Below are 21,919 nucleotides of genomic sequence, written 5' to 3'. Positions count from 1 at the left end.
AATAGTTATGTCCAAACACCGAAGGAACACAAACTAGGCCCTCCGAGACAAGTACTATGTAGTATGGGGTATGTAGTATGAATGGGGTCAGCCTGCTCAATAGAGCGCTAGACCATGAACAGTGTGGGTAGATCCACTCCATAGTCCCTGATTCTGGGTGCTAGGGATCACTTCTTGGAGTGGATATGTTTTAAAATGTAGATTTAGCTACTTGTCCAGGTCTAATTTCCACAGATCAGAGATGAGTACTTATAAATTAACAAAATTCAAAGAAAATACAGGAATATTTCCCATAAAGTGGGAAAAAATGGCTCCAGGAGCTTATCTGGAAGTGAGTCAAGGGATGATTTGATCATAGCTTATTAGTATCTGCAGGAGAAGATAACATTTCTTAATAGAGGGTTTGCCAATTTAGCAAAGGTTCAGCAAGATCAAATGACTGCAAGTTCAAAGACATGTTCAAATTAGCAATAAGAGAAGTATCCTTCATCAGGATAATTACGCATTGGAATAACTTATCAAAGTTTGTGATAGATTATCCATTATTGTAAATTTTTAAATCAAGACTGAATCTTTTTCTAGAAGTTATGCTCTAGTTAAAGCACAAATTGATTTTGAAAAATCCTATGGCCTCTGTTATGCAAGACCTAAAAATTATCCTTTCTGACTTTATCACTTAAATATGTATTTAGTCGAAACGTTGTTTTCCTCTCAACCGAAGTCACCTAAGCACCCAGGCGAATGAAATCACAGACAACCTGCCATGTAAGAACTTACTTACTGCATTTTTAGTGCTGAAGACAGGAAAAGTTCTTTAAACCTTTGTAGAAATTTTCCACATTTCCCTCATGTCACTTTTCTTTTTAAGTCTCACATTTCAAAGTGCTTTATGATAAGATGTGTACCTGACCATCTTTTTGTTAGTGTCAACTAACATCCATTGTGACTTCAAGACATGGACAGAGATGCACACTGAGTAGCTGTTGGGTGGTACTTGTGCATGGCAGTGATGTGAGACACATCTTGGCGACAGCTCTCCTCTGCTCCATTTAGATGGGTCATTGCCACTGTGCTACAGTAGATAGAAGCTGAAACCTCCTTCCTCTCTCCATTTGCTGGTCTGAAGATAGATGTGTTATCTGAGGTTGACAACTTCTGGATTTTTTCTGAGCAAAAACTTTATCAATCTTTTGAATTTCAAGAGAATTTAGATTCACCTCTTGTGGTTTTTTTTTCCCCCTCTTGGAAGCTATCTCCCTAGTTCATCAACTGAGAAGTCCCTGGAATATTTGCTTTCTGCTACCATTAAAACGTAATCTCTGTACCCTATATGCTCACAAGGGTCACGAAGTACAAAGGCTGTAAGAAAACTGAGGAGCTTTTTAAAACCCATGTAAGGAGCTTCTTCACAGATGGTTTTCATCTCCTACAAGTCTTTGCACAGGGTTCAGGAAACACAGGGGTTCATGAAAGGTTACTGTCCTTACTGTCTTCCGTGACCCCCAAAGCAAGTGGAGAAGCTGGGAAAAACTCTAGCTTCTCTTTCTGATTTTGCTAATATTTGTCTTTTTGCCAGCCATGTTGTTTTCCATTATAGGATTTAGGAAAACTTTATCGGCAATTTGGGCAGGAAAGTGTATGATTTTGCACCGCTGGGGGGTCTATGTAAGAGAAGGCCGATTCGTCCAGGTCTAGCGATGGTTTTTCTTTGCTGACCTCTGAGACACCTTCAGAATTGTTACTTCTCTTCACAAGGCTCTGGAAGATAGGAGAGGAGAGCATTACTTAGCAGGTTGGTCTTTAAGTAGCAGAGGTTTTCCTCCATAGACTTCCTAAAAGTCTTATGGCTAATGACACCTCTCCCGTAGACCTTTCAGACTCCCAAATCAAGAAAATTTTTCTGTAGTAGCCTTTGGGGCTTTAAGAAAGTTGAAGAAATTCCCCCAGAAATGAAGTCATTAAAGGGAAGATACAAAGCCTACGTATCTTTTTTTTTTAATTGCTCAGGAAGAATAGCATCTAAGCAATAAAGAAACAATTAGAAAATTAGGAAATTCTGAGCTACAGTCAGTAGCTCTATAAGAAGTTTGAATTATGCTTGAGTATGTCCTTCATCTTAATTCTGCCTAAGGAGAAACAGCATACTTCGGAAGAGGAGAACAAAGCAAATAAAAGTGTTCCATTTCATTAAATGGTCATCAGGAAGTGTAAACAAAATGTTTCTAATGCTTCAAGAGGAACCAGACTCCCACTGCACTACATTTCAAAATGCACTCTATCACAGCTTCACTTTCAATACATGTGCAGAGAAAACAAGGGCTGTTGCATTCTGTCACCATGCCCAGAGGGACACCCACTTTCCATTTCAAAACAGCTCCTCAGCCCTGCTCTGTTTTCACAGAGAAAAGTTCAAATGTGGAGTCATCATTTATTCTCAATTAACACATTGTGCATCCCTGCAAGTTTGTATTATTTTTTTTTTACATTGTGAAAGGCTTTTTTTTGGAGAAAAAGGTTGGTGCATGTAAGTTCATAGTTAAAAAATGTATCAGGATACTCCAAAAAAGTGTTAGAATGATAGTCCTTTGGTCATACTGTGTTAAAAGCTACAGACATAAGCTATGGTTTTATTATACTAATGATACAGCCAGTCAAATTATGAGCAGCGGTTTAATAGGTCTATAAATCAAGTGAAATAAATGCAGTGATTTTCATCCACACAATGACTTAAAATGAAGAGTTAAAAATGCATACAGTAGCTTGTTGTGGAATTGCAGCTTTAATTCGAATTTTTAATCCCTAACAGCCATATATTTGTGGGTTTCTATTTTCTGTTGTTACTATGGGTGGGGAGCAGAGGCCACAGGCAGTGGTGCAGAGGTGCGGCCCAGGGGATTCCAAATGCTGTCCTTAGCAAAACTGGTCAATTGGCCCTGACCCAGCAAAGGCGTAGTCGCATTCCTAGCATTGCACACTGTGACCACTTCCATGGATTTCAGGTACAATAAATTGGAATTAAAAGAACACACGTAAGTATTTGCTCGAGTACTAAGCAGTCAGCGCTATCATGGTGCTTCTCCTGGGATAGCAGAGCTACAAGCCCCTTCCATCATGCCTAAACTTGAACTCAACTCTTTGGTGCCAAATGTATTTCATAAAAAGTGGTCACTTACTCTTGTTCGTACTGCCTTACATCTCTGGGTCAGTTGTTTATTGCAGCAAATCTCCATACTGTCAGCCCTATTTAACATTATTTCTTACAGCAATTAAGACACAGAGGTTTGCTGTATGGTCTTTGGTATGCTGGGTAGGTATTATAAAATATCAGTAATTTTTTTTTAAAACTCACTCTTGCTTTATAATTTATTTTGAAGTATGTCTTGCCTGTCTTTCTCAGATATTGTAATGGTATCTACTTGCTATCTGTCTAGACGATTCACTGTTATACGCTTAGTTTTGAGAAGAATTTTTAAAAACCTGCCAAGGATAGGCTCTGAGATGCTGCTCCCATAGTGTGGCGTTGCCTCAACAGCTCACAAAAGCATCCTGTTCCACCTGAAAGCAACAGGCAAGGTAGTGCTTACAGAAAATGATCTCTTAGTAGCTACATTTTTTCCTCCATAGCACTCAGTACTTTTTCAGCCACTTTAAAAGGGCCATTGTAATAAATTGATTGAGTTTGAAAGCTTGTCCCGTTTTACTATAACTTCTGTAAGTGATTCTGTTGTCTCTTACAATGTTGTTTATTACTTCCAGCTCTACTATAGATTCCTCTCTGAAATTCAGGAAAAGCCATAGTCTGTGTTCCTGAAGCAAGAGGTGGGGATGCTTGGTAGCACTCCAAGGGAAATTGCTGATGTTTCTGCAAACTTCCAATTTACTATTCAGAAAAATTAAATGAAATATTTTGCTCTGGAGCAGATTAACAAAAAAAAAACCCAGACTATTTTGCTGAGATGGCTTGAAGCATCTACTGAAACCATTGCTTAGTCAAAACATTGGAAAGACAAAAAAATTGATTCAGACTGAATCAAAAAATGGGAAAAGGGCAAAAAATTCAGGTGACCCCCAGAGTTTTGTTAGACCCAGAATGAAGCATTCATTTTGCTTTTCAGGTCTTGTAACCATTTTCAATGAGATTTTTAATTTGTGTCAATTTTGATATGAAAAATACTATTTTAGAATAAGTTGGGTTTTAAAATGTGCCAAAAATTTTTTTCAGTATTTCCCAACTGAAACACTTTAGTCCAAATATGTTGATTCAGATTTTTTGCCCTATTTTCTCCAATCTATTCACCAAATTCCATTTGGGTTTTTTTTGGTTTGCTTTTGGGGCTAGGATTTTTTGTGTGCGTCCTGAAATGACATTTTCAAAAAACTCCTTTGTATGTTTGTTTGCTTTCTTGTTTGGTTTTTTTTGTTTGAGCAATTCAGAATCTGTCAGAGTTTGGTAGTTCAAGCAAAGTCTCATCAAGCAGGGAGAGAAAATGCCATTCAGGTAAAAACTAGACTAGGACGTGTTCCACAGGTTTAGTAATAAATCATTATTTTTCCAAGAGCTCTTTGAGATATTAGCATCTCTGTATAAGCCTGAACTATTTCCTCAGGAAAAGGAAAATAGGGTGTTCTTTGACTGATCGTAATTTGTTTAATACTCATGAGACATTTGGGTTGCCACTTCTCTCTTTTTGTTTATTTGCTGCCAAACTTTCCCTTTGTTTTTCCCAGGTAGGTTAGGGAAGGAAAATGCTGCACTCATCAAAAGATGAGAAGTCCCACTGCCTGGGGCCAGATGTTCATAAAATATTCCTTTGATTATTTTTTTTTTTTTCTCTAGTCTCATCCTCCCCCAGCACAGCAGCTGAGAGTAAGTCCCTTTTTCCCTTATGTTCAGCTCTATGTCATCTTGAATTTAGTCTGAGATTTCAGTCAATTTGACTCTGAGGGAAGGGGCTCCTGAGGCAAATATTTCCCTTTCCTTGTTTCAGACACTTGCCTGCAAACTAAGTGAGCTGATTGGAGTTAGTTCATTTGTTATGTTTGCTTTTGGTAACAGAACAATATAGAAGTAAAACTGAAGTGCTTTTGCTTTGTTTTTGCACTAAATAACACTAATTAGGTAGATAGTATTAAATTCTCCTCTTAGTAGAAATCTCTTTTCTCTCTAATACTAATGAGTAAATATTTAAACTTGCTCTAAATATTCTCCAGTAGTTATTTTTACAGCAGGAGTAAATTAGAATTCCACAGTGCGAGAAGCCCTGGAACACAGGCTGTACAAAGGTGTTAAACCCAAGCCTGTAGGTGAATTAAAATAGAAATCACATTGAAATTAGTCTTGACGATGGAACATTAAAAGCTTGTGAGTATGTTCAATAGCCGTGATTGCATCATAATTTAATACATCCTTTCTCACATGTATTCCAGTTTGCCCACCCCATCTGCCTCTTTTACTCTCAGCTGGCTGCTGCCATGATAGCCCCTCAGGACAGCATAATCTCTTTAGCTGCAATGCCATAATCTGCTGCTAGCATAAGAGTGGAAGACAAAAAAATGTGCGAATACTGCACATATTAAAACATTTCCCCTTTCTCTCCTCCAACTGGAGGCTCAAAGAAATTAAGAAAAAAATGTTTTATTGTCTATAAATTATAAATACTATTACATTAGAGTAAACTGAATCTTACAATTAGTCTTTATTTTTCTTAATAAAGAATCTCCTCAGTTGTATTTCACTGTTGAAACAAAGCTGACAGTTCTTGCCAGCTGGAAAAAATCCCCTGCCGGAGAGGAGCTTATGCCACCCAGTTTATTGCTGCAGCGCAAGGAATCTGCTTCGCATTGATCTAGAATTTCAGACAATGCATAATGGCTCTCTTCGAAGCTAATGCACGCACACTACTCACTCCAAATAGGCTTGGGTTATGCTGAGAGAAGACAAACACGCTGGCAGAAATACGTTGTGGCACGTTGTGACAATACATCCCCCTCCAACGCAACAGCTGGAAGCAGAGAAGTTGACTGAAGATGAAAGGGGATCTCTCCAGTACAGGTTCCAGCTTCCTTGGGAACCAGATGGACTGAAATGGAAAACAGAACTAAAATAGGCCACAAAATTCACAGCCAGAAGAGGTTTTCTTTTTGTTCATTGCAGTGCCAGGTTTTACTAGAAAGAAATTTGCCTTCTCATAGAAACTGAAGATATGAATGACCTGGAACCCCCTTTGTTCTGTCCCAACCATTGTAGGATTGTTCCAGGTATATTTGCTAATCTTTGTGTAGTCTGGTTTTTAAAGACTCATGAAATAAAGCCGTTTATCTGCCATTTTTAGGTTATTTCACCACAAAGGGTTTAGGAGAATTTTTCTTAAGTATTCAGACTACGTTTCCTTTCTTATTCTCATTACTTTTAGTTTTATCATCCTAGACTCCCTCTGGCAGCTTTTCCCAGTGCCTGCTTTTTGCCATTTCATATTCATCTGTGTAGCTGTTCTATTTCTCTACAGTTGCTGTGATATTTTTTTATTTTTTTTTTGTAAGACCTCTTGTAACGTCACTTGCAGATGTCATTACTATTCCGTTCACTTCCCCCTTCCACTAATGAAGACGTAAAACAACACGGAACCTATCAGTGCTCTTACACGGCACTCCCTGTCAACCCGCTAGGCTGCTGTTTATCACCGCTTTTCCTTTATGGTCCTTCAGTTTGCGTTCATTCCCCATGACAGCGCTCTTATCTAAGTCTTTCCAAATTAATTTTTCAAGTAAAATTTTCTGAGACACCGTAGGAAAGGTTTTGCTGATGCTTCAATCCAGCTTCATTGCTTCTGCTGTTTTCCCTTCTTCTACATTAGGGATTTTGTCCAGACAAAAAGCAACTGAGGAATAACAATTCGTGTTGAGATATCTCTTTCCCCTCTTCGAGTGTAACTTTCAGATACGAGGATCCTGCTCTTTGAATACTTGCTGCCTTGATGACGGGCACTCTCAAAGGCCAGGTTGTAACCAGCATTGATAATCTGTTACTCAGAAAAGTTTCAAGGATTGCAATCAGATGTGTCAGGTGATTAACATCTTACTAGGAAGGGCTGCAATTCCATCTTACGCAGGATATGTATTGCATCCAATGCAGTAAGTGTTAAGGGCCAGATTTCACCACCCACACATTGAAATCTTGATTTGAGGCCAGATAAAAATGAATTTAAACAGCAGGATTTTGGAAGAAGCGGCTCTCTATTCAGTGTGACGATGGCAGAAATGGAGTCATAGTAGATAAATCAGGATTGTCTCTACCCTTCCCCTAGGAGACAGTGACTTGTCAGAATATCCTCCTGGAGCCTGTAGCTTTTCAGAATAAGGAGTGGGGAGGGTCACTGCTGAGTGTTAAGAGGTTCCTTCTTGTAGGATATTGCTTCGTTCTCTTTGGAATGATAATGACCTTTGGGTGGAGTTAACTTAAATCATGTGAATGACCTGTATTGGTTCATTTTATAAGGAATAATCCCAATGCTAATCATGTCATAATGAAGAGAAGCTTTATCAGTTAAGGAGACTACTAGCAATACAACATCCTTCTCTTGCTTTTCTTCCCAGCTTCACTCCTCTTTGGCTACCATAGCTTTCTTGCCAGCCTGTATAACCTAGCGTTCGTGTGTATGCTATCTCTCCATTTCTTTTCTGAAGCCTCAGGGGAAGCTTTCTCATTAGTGGCATCTTGAAACCTGAAGCTTTTTTCAGTCAGCCTCTTGTGTTAGTACAGGGTAAGGACTGTAGTTCCCACTGGCAGATCTCAGCTTATGTCCTTGTTTTAACTGCTGAGTCAGCACATAGAGGGGATGGGCCTTGACTGGCACGTGACATCATGGCTTCTCTTGTTCTCTGCACTGTGTTTTCCGTCAGGGGTTATCTTGCTGCTTCTTGACAAGTTACGGAAGATGAAATGGGAGCAGATGTGGAGACTCACGGCAGAGCGGGAGTTAATGAGCATGCTGTCCACTTCACTGGCTGACCAGGTGAGTAGGACATTGCAGACAAGTGGTACAACCACAACTCCATTGACTGAGGAAGGTAAGAGAGGGAAAGGGGATGAGATGTGGGAAAAGGTGGGGGAAAGATACTGTGACTGTAGTCACCATTTGTTGAATCGTTCTGGGGAAAACATGGAAGAGAGGAATGGAGATTTACTCCAGAGGTTTCTCTTACTACACTGGCATTTTTACCTCCTCTGCACAGATGATTCATAAGACAGACAAATGGGGTTTCCAAGCTTTAATTTTCCATCCTCCCTTCTTTAACATAAAACTCCCCAGACACTAGAAGTCCAGATACACTATGTCTTTTCCTACTGGTTATTGTCTAAGCAGACTTTAGTTTTAAGAGTCTCCAGATACTTCTTTACTGTTTCTGGCAGATGAGTCCCAGCAGTCTATTAATGTACTCCTTGCCACAACACCCCTGTGAAGACAAAAGCGCTGCTGTCTCCCTGCCACAGATGGGAAACTGAGGCCAAGAGAAGAAGTAGCGTACCTATACACAGAAATGCATATTTACTATCTTTGTGCTTCCTGCCGGCTCTCATTTTTAAATCCAGAAACCCTGATAATGTAGTACTGGACCTGAACCAGTAAGTCTTGCTCAACAGCTTGAGTGTATTAATTCAATACAACATCATATTTAGATATTTCTACTGCTTCTGAGCTGTATCTGGCTTATGACCAGTCACCACTAAGGAAGCATGCTGCTTACTGCGCACATAGAGATGTGTGCTTGTGTACAGTATCCTTGCAGGCTGATCCAAAAGCTACAGAAGTTCATTTAAATGATTCTTGCAACTTCACTGTGTTTTCCATCAGGTCCTGGGTTGCTCTCTAGTACCTGCATGGGGCAGAATTTTGCAGAGTGGACCAAGGTTGTTTATGTCTTTCTTACCCTAATACTTTAACCACAAGACTGTCCTTGTAACTTCTCCAGCTGGATGGCTGCCCAGAGGCAGAACATGTTCTGTCCCTCATGGTATAGGCTGCTCTGCAGATCTGTCCTACATGCCCTTTCTATGGAATAGCTGGAATACTTGTTACAACAACAAAGCACCAGATAAAATCCCACATAGTCATTCACCTTGAAGCAGCGCAACTGCCAGGATCACTTTCATCCCCTTTATTGAAAAGTGATGGAGTACTTACAAACAGCAGGCAGTTTGTCATTTACTGCATATTACTCTTGCTGGTGACCAAAAGAGGAACCACATCTCTTGCCAGTAGTACAAGATACACATTCTGAAAACTTGGTGGAGTCCATCAGCTCTGTGTGTCAAGAGAGACCGTTTCTCTTGTTCAGGTCTACACGTCATCTCTTAGACTGAAGGAATTCTATGGAAACAGAATTACAAAACAATGTTTGTGGAGTTCAGCTCGCATAACCATTTGCATTTCTCCCTGTGAGGGGGGAGAAGGACAGTCAGCTCGGGGAGGGGTTGAGATCACCTCACTGTAGAAACAAGGTACCCAACTGTTTCTCTGGTTTTGTCTGCTAGGATATCTTCAATGCAGTCATCAAACAAAATCCCTTCCTTGTCTACCAGCTCCCATGTTTCTGGAACGTGCAGCTGTCTGATCACACCCGTTCCGAGCAGTGCTACAGAGATGTGTCTGACCTGAAGGTATGTTTTACAGGAGCTTGGATGGGTGGTATCCTTTGCAACAGAGAATACAGGACTCTGCTGTGACGGAAAGTTGAAGTCCCTTAAGCAGTGAGGAAGCTAAGACATACGGTTTATGAGGACACCCAAGCAGGGGGAGCAAATATGACCGGCTTTGTGCATGTTGAGTGCTAGAAAAGTCAAAGAGAGATGCTGCTTTAGGGTTTGGCAAGGTGTTACAGAAGTGCTTCACCTTCTTATATTCTGTACCTGACACCTATGCCATTGCACCTTATTCCTGAGTTCCTGTTGTTGACTCTTCCTAGCCAAAGAATACAAAACTTTTCTTTTTTTTTTTTTTTTTTTTTACTGGACAAGTTTGAAACTCTTTATTCAACATGGAATGAAATTCACAAAGAGGGTTGGGTGGACCATAGCTAAAAACACATTAACCAAAATTTAAAGATGTTGCACACTTTGTATTTAGCCTTTGTGTATACTTTACCCAACCACGCTGCCACTCATTTTTCCAGTATTTGCCCTCAGAAAAAAGGCTGAGTAGAAACCCACTAATTTAATAGAATGAAGCTATAGTATCAGTTTAATAGCACATTTTTCATATAAAAGCAGAATGGATTTGAACAGGTATGGGTAAATTAACATTGATTGTGCTGTGGCCATTTTGAAAGGCCAGACTGAAATGTAGCATGCAGAGAGTTCAGAACTGAATCTGATTGAGCTTCTGCCAGGTGTAGAATGAACAGCAGTAGATTCCATCAGAGCAGACTAGTGGCATCAGAACAGAGTAAATACTATGTAGATTTTGGCAATTCATTTTAAAATTCAGTTAAGGTTCATACACTTGAAATTATATTTTAAGAATGCTTTAGTAAATGAGGTTTTAAAAAAAAAGAAGAAAAGCACAGAACCATAGAAGAGGTTGCAGGGGACCTCTGGAGACCTCTTCAGATCTGGATATCCAAACCCCACTCAAAGCAGGACCAACTTAAATCACATTGTTCAGTGCCTTGTGCAAGTTGAGTGTCAAGTCTCCAAAGACTGAGATTCCACAACCTCTGTGGCCCCTTGTTCCAGAGTTTGACCACTCTCATGGTGCAATATATTTCCTAAATCTAACCAAATTTTCCCTTGTAACAATTTGTAGAGTAACAGCAGGTGTGTTCAATATGAACACCAGATACTGGATGAATCACCCTCGACGCACTGATTTCAAAAGCTGCACTTCCCAAAAGACAGAAGATCTACTACGTGGGTTAACTGACCTGTCAAAGCTGGCCAGTATTGATTGAATATCATACATAAAGTATTCATAAGCAACTATTCAGGTGTGGTCCACAGAAGACAGCTTTTAAAGTTAGATCAGTATACCGGTCAGTACACTGATCAGTAAATGTTTTATGATAGATATTTGTAGGGCAGGCTCAACGCAGGGACTTAAAAGCACCATGCTTTTATGCCTTGTAACAAAGTGCTGGTAGAGATTTTAGTTCTGTGCTCATGTTGAGAATCATGTATGACAGCAATTTCAAGGCCTGAAACAAAAGAGGATATGTAGTAGCAGGGAAAATGTTTTCTAAAAGACGAATTTTAGAAAAATACACCTCCTACCTGGGAGATGTCACAGTTTTTTTCTGTGAATTAGAGGCTGACGTTAATTCATATAATCCACTGGGACAGCCAGACTGGATTCAGGACAAGGTTAACACACATACATTTACATGAGAAGAAGATACTGAGACTAATAACTGAGGTTCTAGGGCTTGGTTCAATTGCCTAAACACAGTTTGAGTCACCACAGATGCTCTCAGATATCTGTATGGGACTGGCAGATACAACACAGACCTACAGGATAACCCTAAGGTGCTTTCAGTGTTGCTGTGTATCTGTATTTAGGCAACTGAATTGTGAACCCCATGAGTGGTTTTGGAGACTGGTTAAGCTCATCTCAGAGTAGACACGTGATGACTAACCAGGCAAATCACTCCTTAGGCTCCAATGAGTATACTGACTAATCTGCTTCAGGTCTGGGACATCTAGCTCATATGTAACACCTACAAGTAAGCATTTAATAGAAGTATCTTAAAAATAAGTTGAATCCTTTCTTCATTGTCGATTAACAAATTTATGTTTACAAGTGTAACTTAGGCTTGGTTGTTTTTTACCATATATTGTATCCCTGTCAGTTCCATTACGGCATAGGCGATGAAGTCTAAGATGCAAAATATCCTCCATTGGCTTTCTGAGGTATTTAACTCAACAAGGGGTGCAGTCACATAAGCAATTTCTTTGGCTGAACTGGACTTATTCATGCTGCTAAAATTATCCCCTAAATACTGAATTGGGGCTGAAATTCTTTGCTTTGAAAGAGAGGCCAGAACCTTATCTAGTGCACATAAGCCCCCTGGTTTCAGTAAAGCTCTTCCCATATTCAGCAGTTAAAGAACTGGCCCTCAAGCAGCACTGTTTAAAATTCTTCATACAATTAAAAAAAAAAAAAAGCATAAACCAATTAAAGTTGTGAATTTGCATTATGAAAATTATAGTTCTGAAAAGAAACCAGCTGGTTTGGTATGTGGTCCTCTCAAAAAAGCCACAGATATTGTTAGCCCAAGTTAGAAAATACACTCTTAAAATCACCAGTTAGTCAGTTCCGTGGCATTTAATATAAATGGTATGACACAACATACTTGGCACATCCTGTATTTCATGGTAAGGCTGGAATAAGAAACGAGGTAAAGAAACCTCCAGTGTAAGAGGGAGAGAAAGACAGATTGTGAAGTTTGTACTGGAGGATTAAGAAGGAAAGCACAGGAAAGAAGGAAATGCAGGGAGGGATTTAAATTCCAAGGTAAAGCTGTCTCAGTCAAATATTCCTCAGTCAAATCAGATTGCATTCCTCATGTCAGACTGAAAAGGCACTGATTTAATTTCATCTGGCCTCAAAGTCCATGGGACTAGAGGATTTGTCATCTCTTACACACAGCATTGTGTCAAATAAACTTAGACCCCCAGGGCTGGCTGCTGTTCAGGTGTGTGTGTGTGTGTATATATATATATATATATATGTACACATGCACTTCTTTGCTGCTTCTTTCACATTTATGCAAACATAGGATGACCAGCATACTTTTTGCAGGCCTGTGGAGCACTTGAATATGTCATATTGCCTGAAGAGGATTCTAATCACTTTTTTCTCTTTATAGTCCTTATTAAGTTGCAATCTCTATCCATTTTATTGATTTTTTTTTTTTTGTACCGTCTTATGTTAGAGAAGGTCAGATGTTTGACTACTGCTGAACTCTACTACCTTGCTGCAGCTGAGCAGCATATACAAATTTGGAAGGACTTGCATATGGGGATCTTTCAGAGTGACCGCTAATTTTATATCCACCTAAAGCAACATCAAAATAAGACTACTTTATTATTTTTATTCATCTAAATGCTTACTTACCTCCTGTGTCATACTATATAGCGTTAGAGGCCACACTGTACGCAACTAGGCTGAAGTCTGTGGGTTTGTTCTGCTGTCCATGGCGTATGGAAGCAAAACTTATATAAACAATTACACTTACAGAAATCTTCCTTTCCCCACCCCGAGGGCACGTGTATTAACGATCCTTTGCATCAGTCAAGAAGGTCTTGAAATGAACAATTTTAACAGAAAGCTAAGGGTGGGCCAAGAGGAAGCAGATGCCCTTTAATTCTTTTTGCCAAGTGAGCCAACTGCAGTCCCTAAAGGCCAGAGGTGTTTATTTTTGCATGCCATTTGTTACACCTCGGGAGAAACACTCAGGAGTTGTTAATGAAGACTGGCCAAAAGATGTGGAAGTGCTAATAGTCATTCTGTGTAGGCATCCGCTGTCTGTCTTGCTTATCTCAGCTCCTCACATGGTCCCCAGTAGCGCACAGTGTCAATGGACAAGCGTGTGTGCTGTAGGACCATGCCTTGCTGGGCTTCAAAGCGTGGCGATCTGCCTGGAACCGAGGTTCATTTATACATTACTTTTGCTGGGTTGGGCCCTGTGTTTGCTTTCCTTTTTGGTTAATAGTTTGTTCCTGCCTGTAAGGAAATCTCAATTACTATCATTTGGCACAAACCAAATGGCAAGAAAAAAAATCCTGTGAAAGAAGGTAATGAATTGTGATGCCTCTGACAATGAATCATGACCTCATTGAATGAGTCAGTCATGAAGAGAAGTCTGGTTGTCAAGGATACCGATGCTATTTACACACAGGGAATCTGGTAATTCACAATCACAAAAATCAGATGCTCGACTCTTACAGTGGGGAATGTATCAAATTATTAGAATTTCCCTCCACACCTCAAAATAGGAAAATGCTTTAAAACCTGTTAATTGCTTTTCAAACTGGTTCTGAACAAAGCTGATACTAAATTAGCAGGTAGATAAGTAATTAACCTCATAAACGCCCCATTCTGAAATTTTGTTATGTGATTCACTGTGTCTTCCCTGGGAACATCCTCCACACTGGGACAACTTTGTCTGGTGGCTTACAAAAGTTTAAACAGCTTCTTGTCCATAACCCGAATACATCGTTTCAGATCTGCCTCAAACATGAGCTGTTGTACCTCTTTCTGTCCCAGAGCCACCCTATGCTGTCCAAGCACCTCAACACTGATCTGTAGCAGTTCTGGCCCTCTGCTGCCTTGCACTTTTTAATGCCAAGAAAGGAAGAGCTACACTGAGAGGAGTAAGGGCTGATGAGGGCTAAACATACCCCGGCCTTGCATGAACATTGGAGTCAGGAAGGTGCTTCTGAGCTCTGCCCAAAAGGGAGCACTGTGAGTTATAGAGGTGGGTTTAGGGGTGGTTTTGCAGGCAGGAGGCCTCTCATTAAACACTGGAGTTGAAGGGAGAGCTGCAAATACTTTTGAGGAAAAATTGAGAATTTTGAAAAGTACAAGACAGGGGCGGTCTGTCAGCTTACGGCCATGCAGCGTGGGCAGTAAGCTGAGGAGTAAAGTAATCCCTGGGACCATGGGCACCAAATCAGGCAGGGCAGGGATTTGAATCCCACATCCAAAAGCAGTGCCTGGACCTCTGGGTTGCTGGCTACTCCAACATGAGTCTCTTCCACTTGCGTAGTTCAGAAATATCACTCTGAAACCTCCCTGATGACATTTTTGTGAAGTATTTGATCCTTTCTGAGGAAATTGGTTCTTTTATTAAACCCTTCATTTCTATAAAACGCAATTTAAAAATAAAGTTTCCAGACATCTCTAATTGAGGCATAAGTTACACTTGTGATGCTTGTTTGCAGTGTGGCTTGGGGCATATTTAAACTTCTCAGTAATATGTGCCCGAAAAAAAGCCTATTGAGGTGGTATTAAAGCAGCATATATAGGTGGCTTTACTGTGTGGATTTGTTGAACGTTTAACTCCTGTTGATCTCAGTGGGAACTGTCTGGTTGCCTAAACAAGGAGTCTAGTTTTTAAGCAGAAAAGCTCCCATCTTCAAAATACCACTTTTATTTAAATTTACTAAATTGTGATGTGCTCATGGGCTTGAGTAAAAATATCTGTTCAATGCTTTGCAAAATTAAACTTCTTTAGGCTTAAATTTAAGCTTAATTTATTCTTACTTTTTACCCCTTCAGCCTGGAAAGTAGGTATATAGTTATGCAGGATATCCTGTATTCTCTGATTTTGTAAGGGCTGAAGCAGAGTGAGAAATTATAAGATGTGTCTTTGGGTAAAAAATGGAAGAGACTGTGGTTAAGGAAACATTTGGCCAAATACTTCTTTTGGAGAGAGAAGGTGCTTCAGGGGAAAAATGGATAAAGGTGCCTGTAGAAATAATGTTGTGTCGAAGCTTATCATTTAGTGGTTTGAACATCGGATTTGAAATGTTTAATCTCCCCAGAGAGGACAACACAGCTGGTAACCTAAGGAGGTTTGCTGGGTTTTTTGGTTTCAGTGTATTTCCGTGCAGATAACAGACCTCAGAGCCCTTCTTCTCCTACACTCCACCAGCGTATAACATCCTCAGTTACCTTCCGTCTCAGATCCCTTTGCCAGTCTATGAGGCTCCAACTGTGTTGTCATTTGAGCGCTTTGGGTCAGAATGTGGTGAATAAATGGGAACTACTGGTGCAGTTAGCCTGTCTCACTAGGTGACCAAGTGTGTGGAAGTATTCCAGGAGGCTGGCTGAGTGTAGTCAGTGAGTGGTAACGGATGCTGATTAACTAGGATGGTATTAACAGAAACGCAGATAGTGCCAAGTTGCTTAATGAGGACTAACCAAGTGTTAAATAGATGTGGAATTTTAAGTTCTGATCTTTCGGTACGTAAATTGCTAAGTGAAGATTAAGGAGCGTATTTTTCTTAGTTCTCGGGAGGCCTTGATGAAGTCTGGAAAGGATCTGTGGGACAGCCTGAAGGCTAGCACTGTTCCTGAGGTGTCCACCCAGATGATGGCACTGGAATTTTGTATGTTCTAGCTGCAGTTTCCTCTGTAAGCCAACAGAGCTTTGGAATAGCTTAGAAACTAGGAGGGAAAATAGAAATGAACACAGTATTATGGTGCTATTCAGTCTTGGAAAGGGGATGTTCTGATGAGATTTTTAGTTTCTAAGTTCACTTTCTCTTTTTAATGTTGAGATAACACTTGCTCGGTCTGCAAAGAAAGTGGATTCTAAGTTTGACTTCTTTTTCATCCGATTTCCCTGTAGTTTCTTTCCAACTGATTTTATTTCCTCCAATCAATTCACTGTTGCCCACAATAAAGTTCCTAACATAATGGCCTCAGCTTTACCTGTGCCGCCTGTTGTCTTCATCGTGCCTCCCTGACGATGTCTTGGCCTGTACAACTTCTGCTGTAACTGATGGTGCAGTAGACCAAATCAGACAGCTACAGTCAGACCTGAAGGTGAATTTGTGGGCTGACAGCAAAAAAAAGAATATGGTCTTTGGATATAGTGGTTTATGTCAGTGGTTAAGAGTTTTGTTGCTTTTTGAAACCTGCTGTTCTTTTTTATGCTTTCATATATCACACAGTATTTATCTAATCATGTCACATTTGAAAAGCAGCCTGCTTTTTCGCTAGACCTGTTTTGTGGTTTTCCTACCTCAGGACATCCAGATGGTTGCATAGTTCCTTGATGTTCTTTAGTTGCATTGGCGTGTGCTGTCTTTCTTGATTAAAAAATCAGCTTTTCTGGATAGTCATCAGCTCCATTCAGCTTTCTTCAGTTCATGCTGGGCTCCCCTGACATCTGTCTGCATGCAGCATCCTGACACGTTTCAGGTCTGATCAGATCTGAACCACCAGCTAGGCCCTTGACACTTTCCAGCTTTTACACACGCAACAGATTTTGAAGCACGGCAGCACAGAGCCTCTGCGATGACAACGGCAGTTGTCTGGCTTTGACATCATCCCCTACGCAACTGGATAGAGGCATCCACAGCAGTACTTGGCTGTGATGTGACAGAGCGTATGTCGGTGGGAAAGTCCTGCAGCACCAGGGAGCCTGTCCCGTTGCAGTTATGGCATTTATCATCTTTAGCCATTTCTGTGCTCATGGTCCCCAGGTCAGAGTGCTCAGCAGGGGGATAGGGTGCTCGTGAAGACATCCAAAAGGAAACTCGCATGAAGTGTAGGAGTAGTAGGGAGAACAACCAGAAGATTTTTTTCTTAGCAAGTATTTTTTATCCCATTTGCCAGCTTCTCAGCTTTCTTTGATCCACTCTTAAATAAACAGCAGAGAGTTTCCATTCTATGCCTGCTTGTAAAAATGCCTACTAGTACCCCGTAAAACTGTTAAGCAGCCCTTTAGGCTCCTTCAGCCCTGTGCTTCTGTTACGTGTGCCTGTTTCCCTGAGGTAGGATTCAGTTGTTGAGGGTTTTTGCATGCATTTAATGCCTTTTGCTGCAGTTAAATGCAATGGATGAAATATGTCAAGTTCTTTTCAAGGAAAGGAGATTCTGAAGGTCCATTTTCCAGTGGAGAAAATCTGTCATCTTAAGTTTATGTTCCAACCTACCTAAAGCTCCTTTTGTTTCTGTGGTGTTCTGTATTTTCAGCACAGGTTGCAGCAACATGTTATTGCACAGTTGAGCCACTGTTCCGAGCATATGGACAAATGTAAAACCAGCAAAGAATGTAGCATTACCTGGGAAAAATACCTACGCTAAGTATTTTTGTGCAAATAATTTCCCAGATTTATACAGTGCGTAGATGCATCATGATCTTGATTTAAAGTGTCCCTATAACTGGAAAAAATGATTTGCCCATTTCTGAAATGATTTTTTTCCCTACAGTTGCTTTCCTGTAACTGCACGTATGGTTTTCTGATCCCCTAGTAGCCTCGGCAGTGAAATCAGAGGAAGGGATAAAGCTTTCCCTATTAGGAGATATTTTCATTGGTGTTGGGTATGTAGAAGAGACTTCCATAGCTTTCATGGCAGTATAAACACTCAGTGGAGAGACTATGCTGTTTGCTGAAGTTAGTCCAGGAAGAATTCAGGCTACATCCCGCTCTTTCCACCTCCGGTCCACTCGTTCGGCAAGAGGGCACGTGATTTCAGAGGGGTCCCTGTTCCTGCGGAGTTGTGTTGCTGACACCAAGGGAACGGCGTTCATCTGCTCCAGGCTGCTTCTTTCTGTTCTCCGTGCCACACCGCAGCTCTGTGTGTTCCCTCTCACAAATGCCACGCTCAGAGCAAAGCTTACCATCCGAGCAGCTCGGCAGCTGGCGTGGCGGCTCCATGGCTGTGTGTGAGTGACACGGTGCCTTCACGCAATTAACTTAATGGATTCAGAGAACCTCCAGAACTCCTAGCTTGCAAATATTCCCAATGGAGACCTTTTTTTTTTTTTTTTTTTAATCTCTTTAGAAGCCACAGGAATAAAACTGAATACAAAGCATTTGGTGGGTTTTTTTCCCTTATGCCTAAAATATAGCCTCTATAAAATTAAATCATTCCTGCAAGGCACTTTGGCTCCCGCGAGGCACTTTTGGCTCCCTCGTAGTTTTTCCTTGGGGCCCCATTCTTGTTCACACTGGCAGCAGTGCAAAGTTGCCTTGATGTAAATGAGAATCAGGCCCTTTATGTTAGCATTAGAGTTAAATCTAGGCCAGTGTGAGAGTCATCTCCCATTAGCAGAGGCTAAATACCTGCTAGAAATTGGAATTCAAAGGGTGAAGCATTGTACTGCATCACTGTGTTCTGTAACGCAACTGAGATCAGTCTGGTTTAAATGAAGCAATGGCAAAAAGGAAGTCAGATTAAATCCAGTCCTTTTTGAAGGGTGTAAATGGGCATAGGAATTAATTTCAAGGTTTTTTTCTCAATACCTCACCAGAGAAGAGTCTGCCTGGCCTGAGACAGTGAAGCAATTTCATTAGCTGAAAGAGTCAGGTAGAAATCTGAGATTAATGTTTAATACCTACATCCCTGTGTCCGTCGTCCTGCCACCTTCTTCTACAGAGTCCATAACCGATCGGGTCCGTGATTAGAGCTGTTGCAGCATTTATGGGGTGCTGCAGCACAAACCAGAGCAGCACCCTAACTCAAATACGCAGGTTATCCTATGGAGGAGTTTCCAAGCACATCACCTGCAGTTACTTGTGAAAGACGTGGCAAAGCCTTCCTGATAAAAAGACAGAAGGAAGTCCTTGTGGTTTGGGGGTTGGGTTTTTGGGTTTTTTTGTTTTTAAGAGGGCAGTGAACTAAACACAGATAAAAAGAGCAGATAAAGCAAATCTGTATTCTAACAGCAGGATGCATTTTCTCTTTTTTTTTCCCTCTGAGGTGATTCACTGGAACTCACCAAAGAAGCTGCGAGTGAAAAACAAGCACGTGGAGTTTTTCCGCAACCTCTACCTGACATTCCTGGAATACGATGGGAATTTGCTGAGACGGGAACTCTTCGGCTGCCCCAGTGAGGCGGATGTTAACAGTGAAAATGTAAGTAAGTGGGGTGTCTAGGGCTTGAGGATCGAAAGGGTGTTTCCTACAAGGCACGGGCTACGTGAAGACTTGGAGAGTTGGTGGCGTGGGTAGCGCAGTGCAGAGGGAACCAGGAGAGGTGAGGTCAGTGCTCAGATTCCAAGAGCAACGCTGTGCAAATTATTTAATCTCTCTGTGCTTCAGTTCCTTGCCTGTGAAACTGTTGTATTAATCCTGCCTTTCCCCTGGGTTTTGTTGCTTTTTTTTTTGGCTGCCTTGCCTTTTAAAAATCCCCAATAAAGGTAAGATCACAAACTGAAAATGAGGATTTGGGCTTTTAATTCCATTAGGCACTTCTGCAAATCTCCCCCTTAGACCTAAAACTTTCCAGGAGAAGGGCTTGTTTCTTGCTGTGTGTTTGTTCAGTGTACAGTGATGTCAGTTGTGGCTGGCAGATACTAAGGTACAAGTAATGAAGAAGAAATGAAAATATCAAGACTGCTGGATTTAGGTCTGTGAGTTTCTGCCATGCTGCAAACTACAGAATGAGTTCATACTTGAAGGTACACAGGCTGTGAGACTGTGGGGTTTTTTTCTGCACCGCCCCTAACCAAACACAGCAGCATTTATGTGTATCTGTGTAAAATTTGCAATCAGATCTTTTCAGATGAAGCAATCCTTCGAAAATGGCTGAAATCAAGGATGTTTACATACAGATGTTCTTGTGTGTGTGTGCGTGCCTTAGTACATGTGGTTCCAGTGTAAAAAACTGTTAATCAAAACATTTATACACAGATGTATATGAACTCCTTGTATATAATGTGGTCTCTGGAGGTTTCTAGACCAAGTATAAGTTTTGACTACGTAGTCTGAAAGGAAATAAAGAGGAACCTGTAACATTTATGTTATCTTCAAGAAAAAAAATCTGAAACATACAACATTCTCTATATAAAAATCAATAAAGCAAAGACAGTATCATGTACACATTAGCAGTTAAGAGGTAATAGGCAATCAATAGCATCATTGAGGCTTGTAGTGTTTCCATTTAGCCTGTGGATAAAATGACCACAGGAGATGCCGTTCTCAATTTTTTAACTATAGCACTCAGAGATTGGATAGATATATTTTAGCCCGAGGCACGGCTTCCCAGATGCTTATTTGACCATCTCGCTGTCTTCTGAAAGGAGCAGGGAACGATGAGAAACTGGACATAAACATTAACTGGGAGAGGCTGAAGCAGGGGTATGAGAGAGAGAGAGAGAGAAAGCGAGCGCACAGTGAGAGCAAAAGCACATGGAGAAAGAGAATCCTCTGCAAGAGTGAGAGGCTTTTAGGCAATCGAGTGAACTGAATGTGATAAAAGACCACTAAGAGTCTGAGAGTCAGAGACATCAAGGTACAATAGATGGAGTAGAGGATACGATAGGGAGAGAAAGGGGGAGTGAGACATTAAAAAAAAAAAAAAGACAACGGAACAAAACAGACCTTCATCCCTCTTTAAGAATGTAGGTTAAAATTATACTGAATTCACAATATGTTGTGTGGGTTCGAAGAGCACGAATGCAGTCACAGACCTGTTGCTCTATTTTCCAGAGCTCTATTAATCCTTAATAAACAGATTTATTCCAGATGACAAGTTGCTGGGGAGCAGTGCACAGCAAATGCAAGTTCTTGCTGCTGAAAATGGCAGTCCCAAAAGTTTAAAATGGCTCGTGTTACTGAACTTGTATCTAGTTGACAGACACTGGAAATGACTAACTGTTCAAGCCTGTTTCTTATTCAAGACAAGTAGAACGCAATATGGTATATGGTATGGCTCATGTCTGAAAAAGAAATGTAACTCATTCTTCCATTTATAAATTTTAAAAAAAGAGATACTGGAAAAGAATGAGCTAGACATGCAAAAATACATGAGTCCTAACTTGCCAAGAGACACCAAAAAGTTAACAGCCTTCTATCAAAACAGATAGAGAAAAAAACCTAACTTTGGATAGCTTAAGAGTAGTCACTTAGCAAAGACATTGGTTTTTATTAGTTACCCTTGGCGTAAGCTCCCCTCTAAACTTGACTATGTCCTTTTTATTGTAGAATACAAAAACCAAGTTTCAGCTTTGAAGCTATGAGACCCTAAGAATAGGATTATCATGAACCACTCTTTCTCTGTCTGCTGTAGTACATACAGCGTCACAGGCATCCTGTTAAAATACAGTACATTCCCACAATCTATTGCAGGATAATCTTCGGAAGTGGAGCATCTTGTAAGGTGAGCGAGGAGCCACTGTTTGTCATTCCTCCCAGTACAAGAACTAGGGGGCCTGACGTGGAAATAGCAAGTAGCGGGTTCAAAA

The 21,919-nt window shown here is 40.7% G+C and overlaps 1 protein-coding gene across 1 annotated transcript in view; it reads left to right on the top strand.

Annotated features, from left to right (window-relative positions):
• LARGE1 (LARGE xylosyl- and glucuronyltransferase 1) overlaps positions 1–21,919 on the top strand; it is a 287,919-nt gene that overhangs the window by 235,935 nt on the left and 30,065 nt on the right. Inside the window, exons 8-10 of the mRNA XM_035903233.1 lie at positions 7,900–8,012; positions 9,533–9,658; positions 19,434–19,568. Of these exons, the coding sequence (XP_035759126.1) occupies positions 7,900–8,012; positions 9,533–9,658; positions 19,434–19,568 (374 nt within the window). The remainder of the gene's footprint in view (positions 1–7,899; positions 8,013–9,532; positions 9,659–19,433; positions 19,569–21,919) is intronic.

The sequence above is a fragment of the Egretta garzetta genome, unplaced genomic scaffold, assembly GCF_000687185.1.
Source record: "Egretta garzetta isolate BGI_Z169 unplaced genomic scaffold, ASM68718v1 scaffold51, whole genome shotgun sequence".
Lineage (NCBI taxonomy): Eukaryota > Metazoa > Chordata > Aves > Pelecaniformes > Ardeidae > Egretta > Egretta garzetta.
The sequence above is the reverse complement of the archived record's forward strand: the minus strand, read 5'-3'. Positions and strand labels throughout refer to the sequence as shown.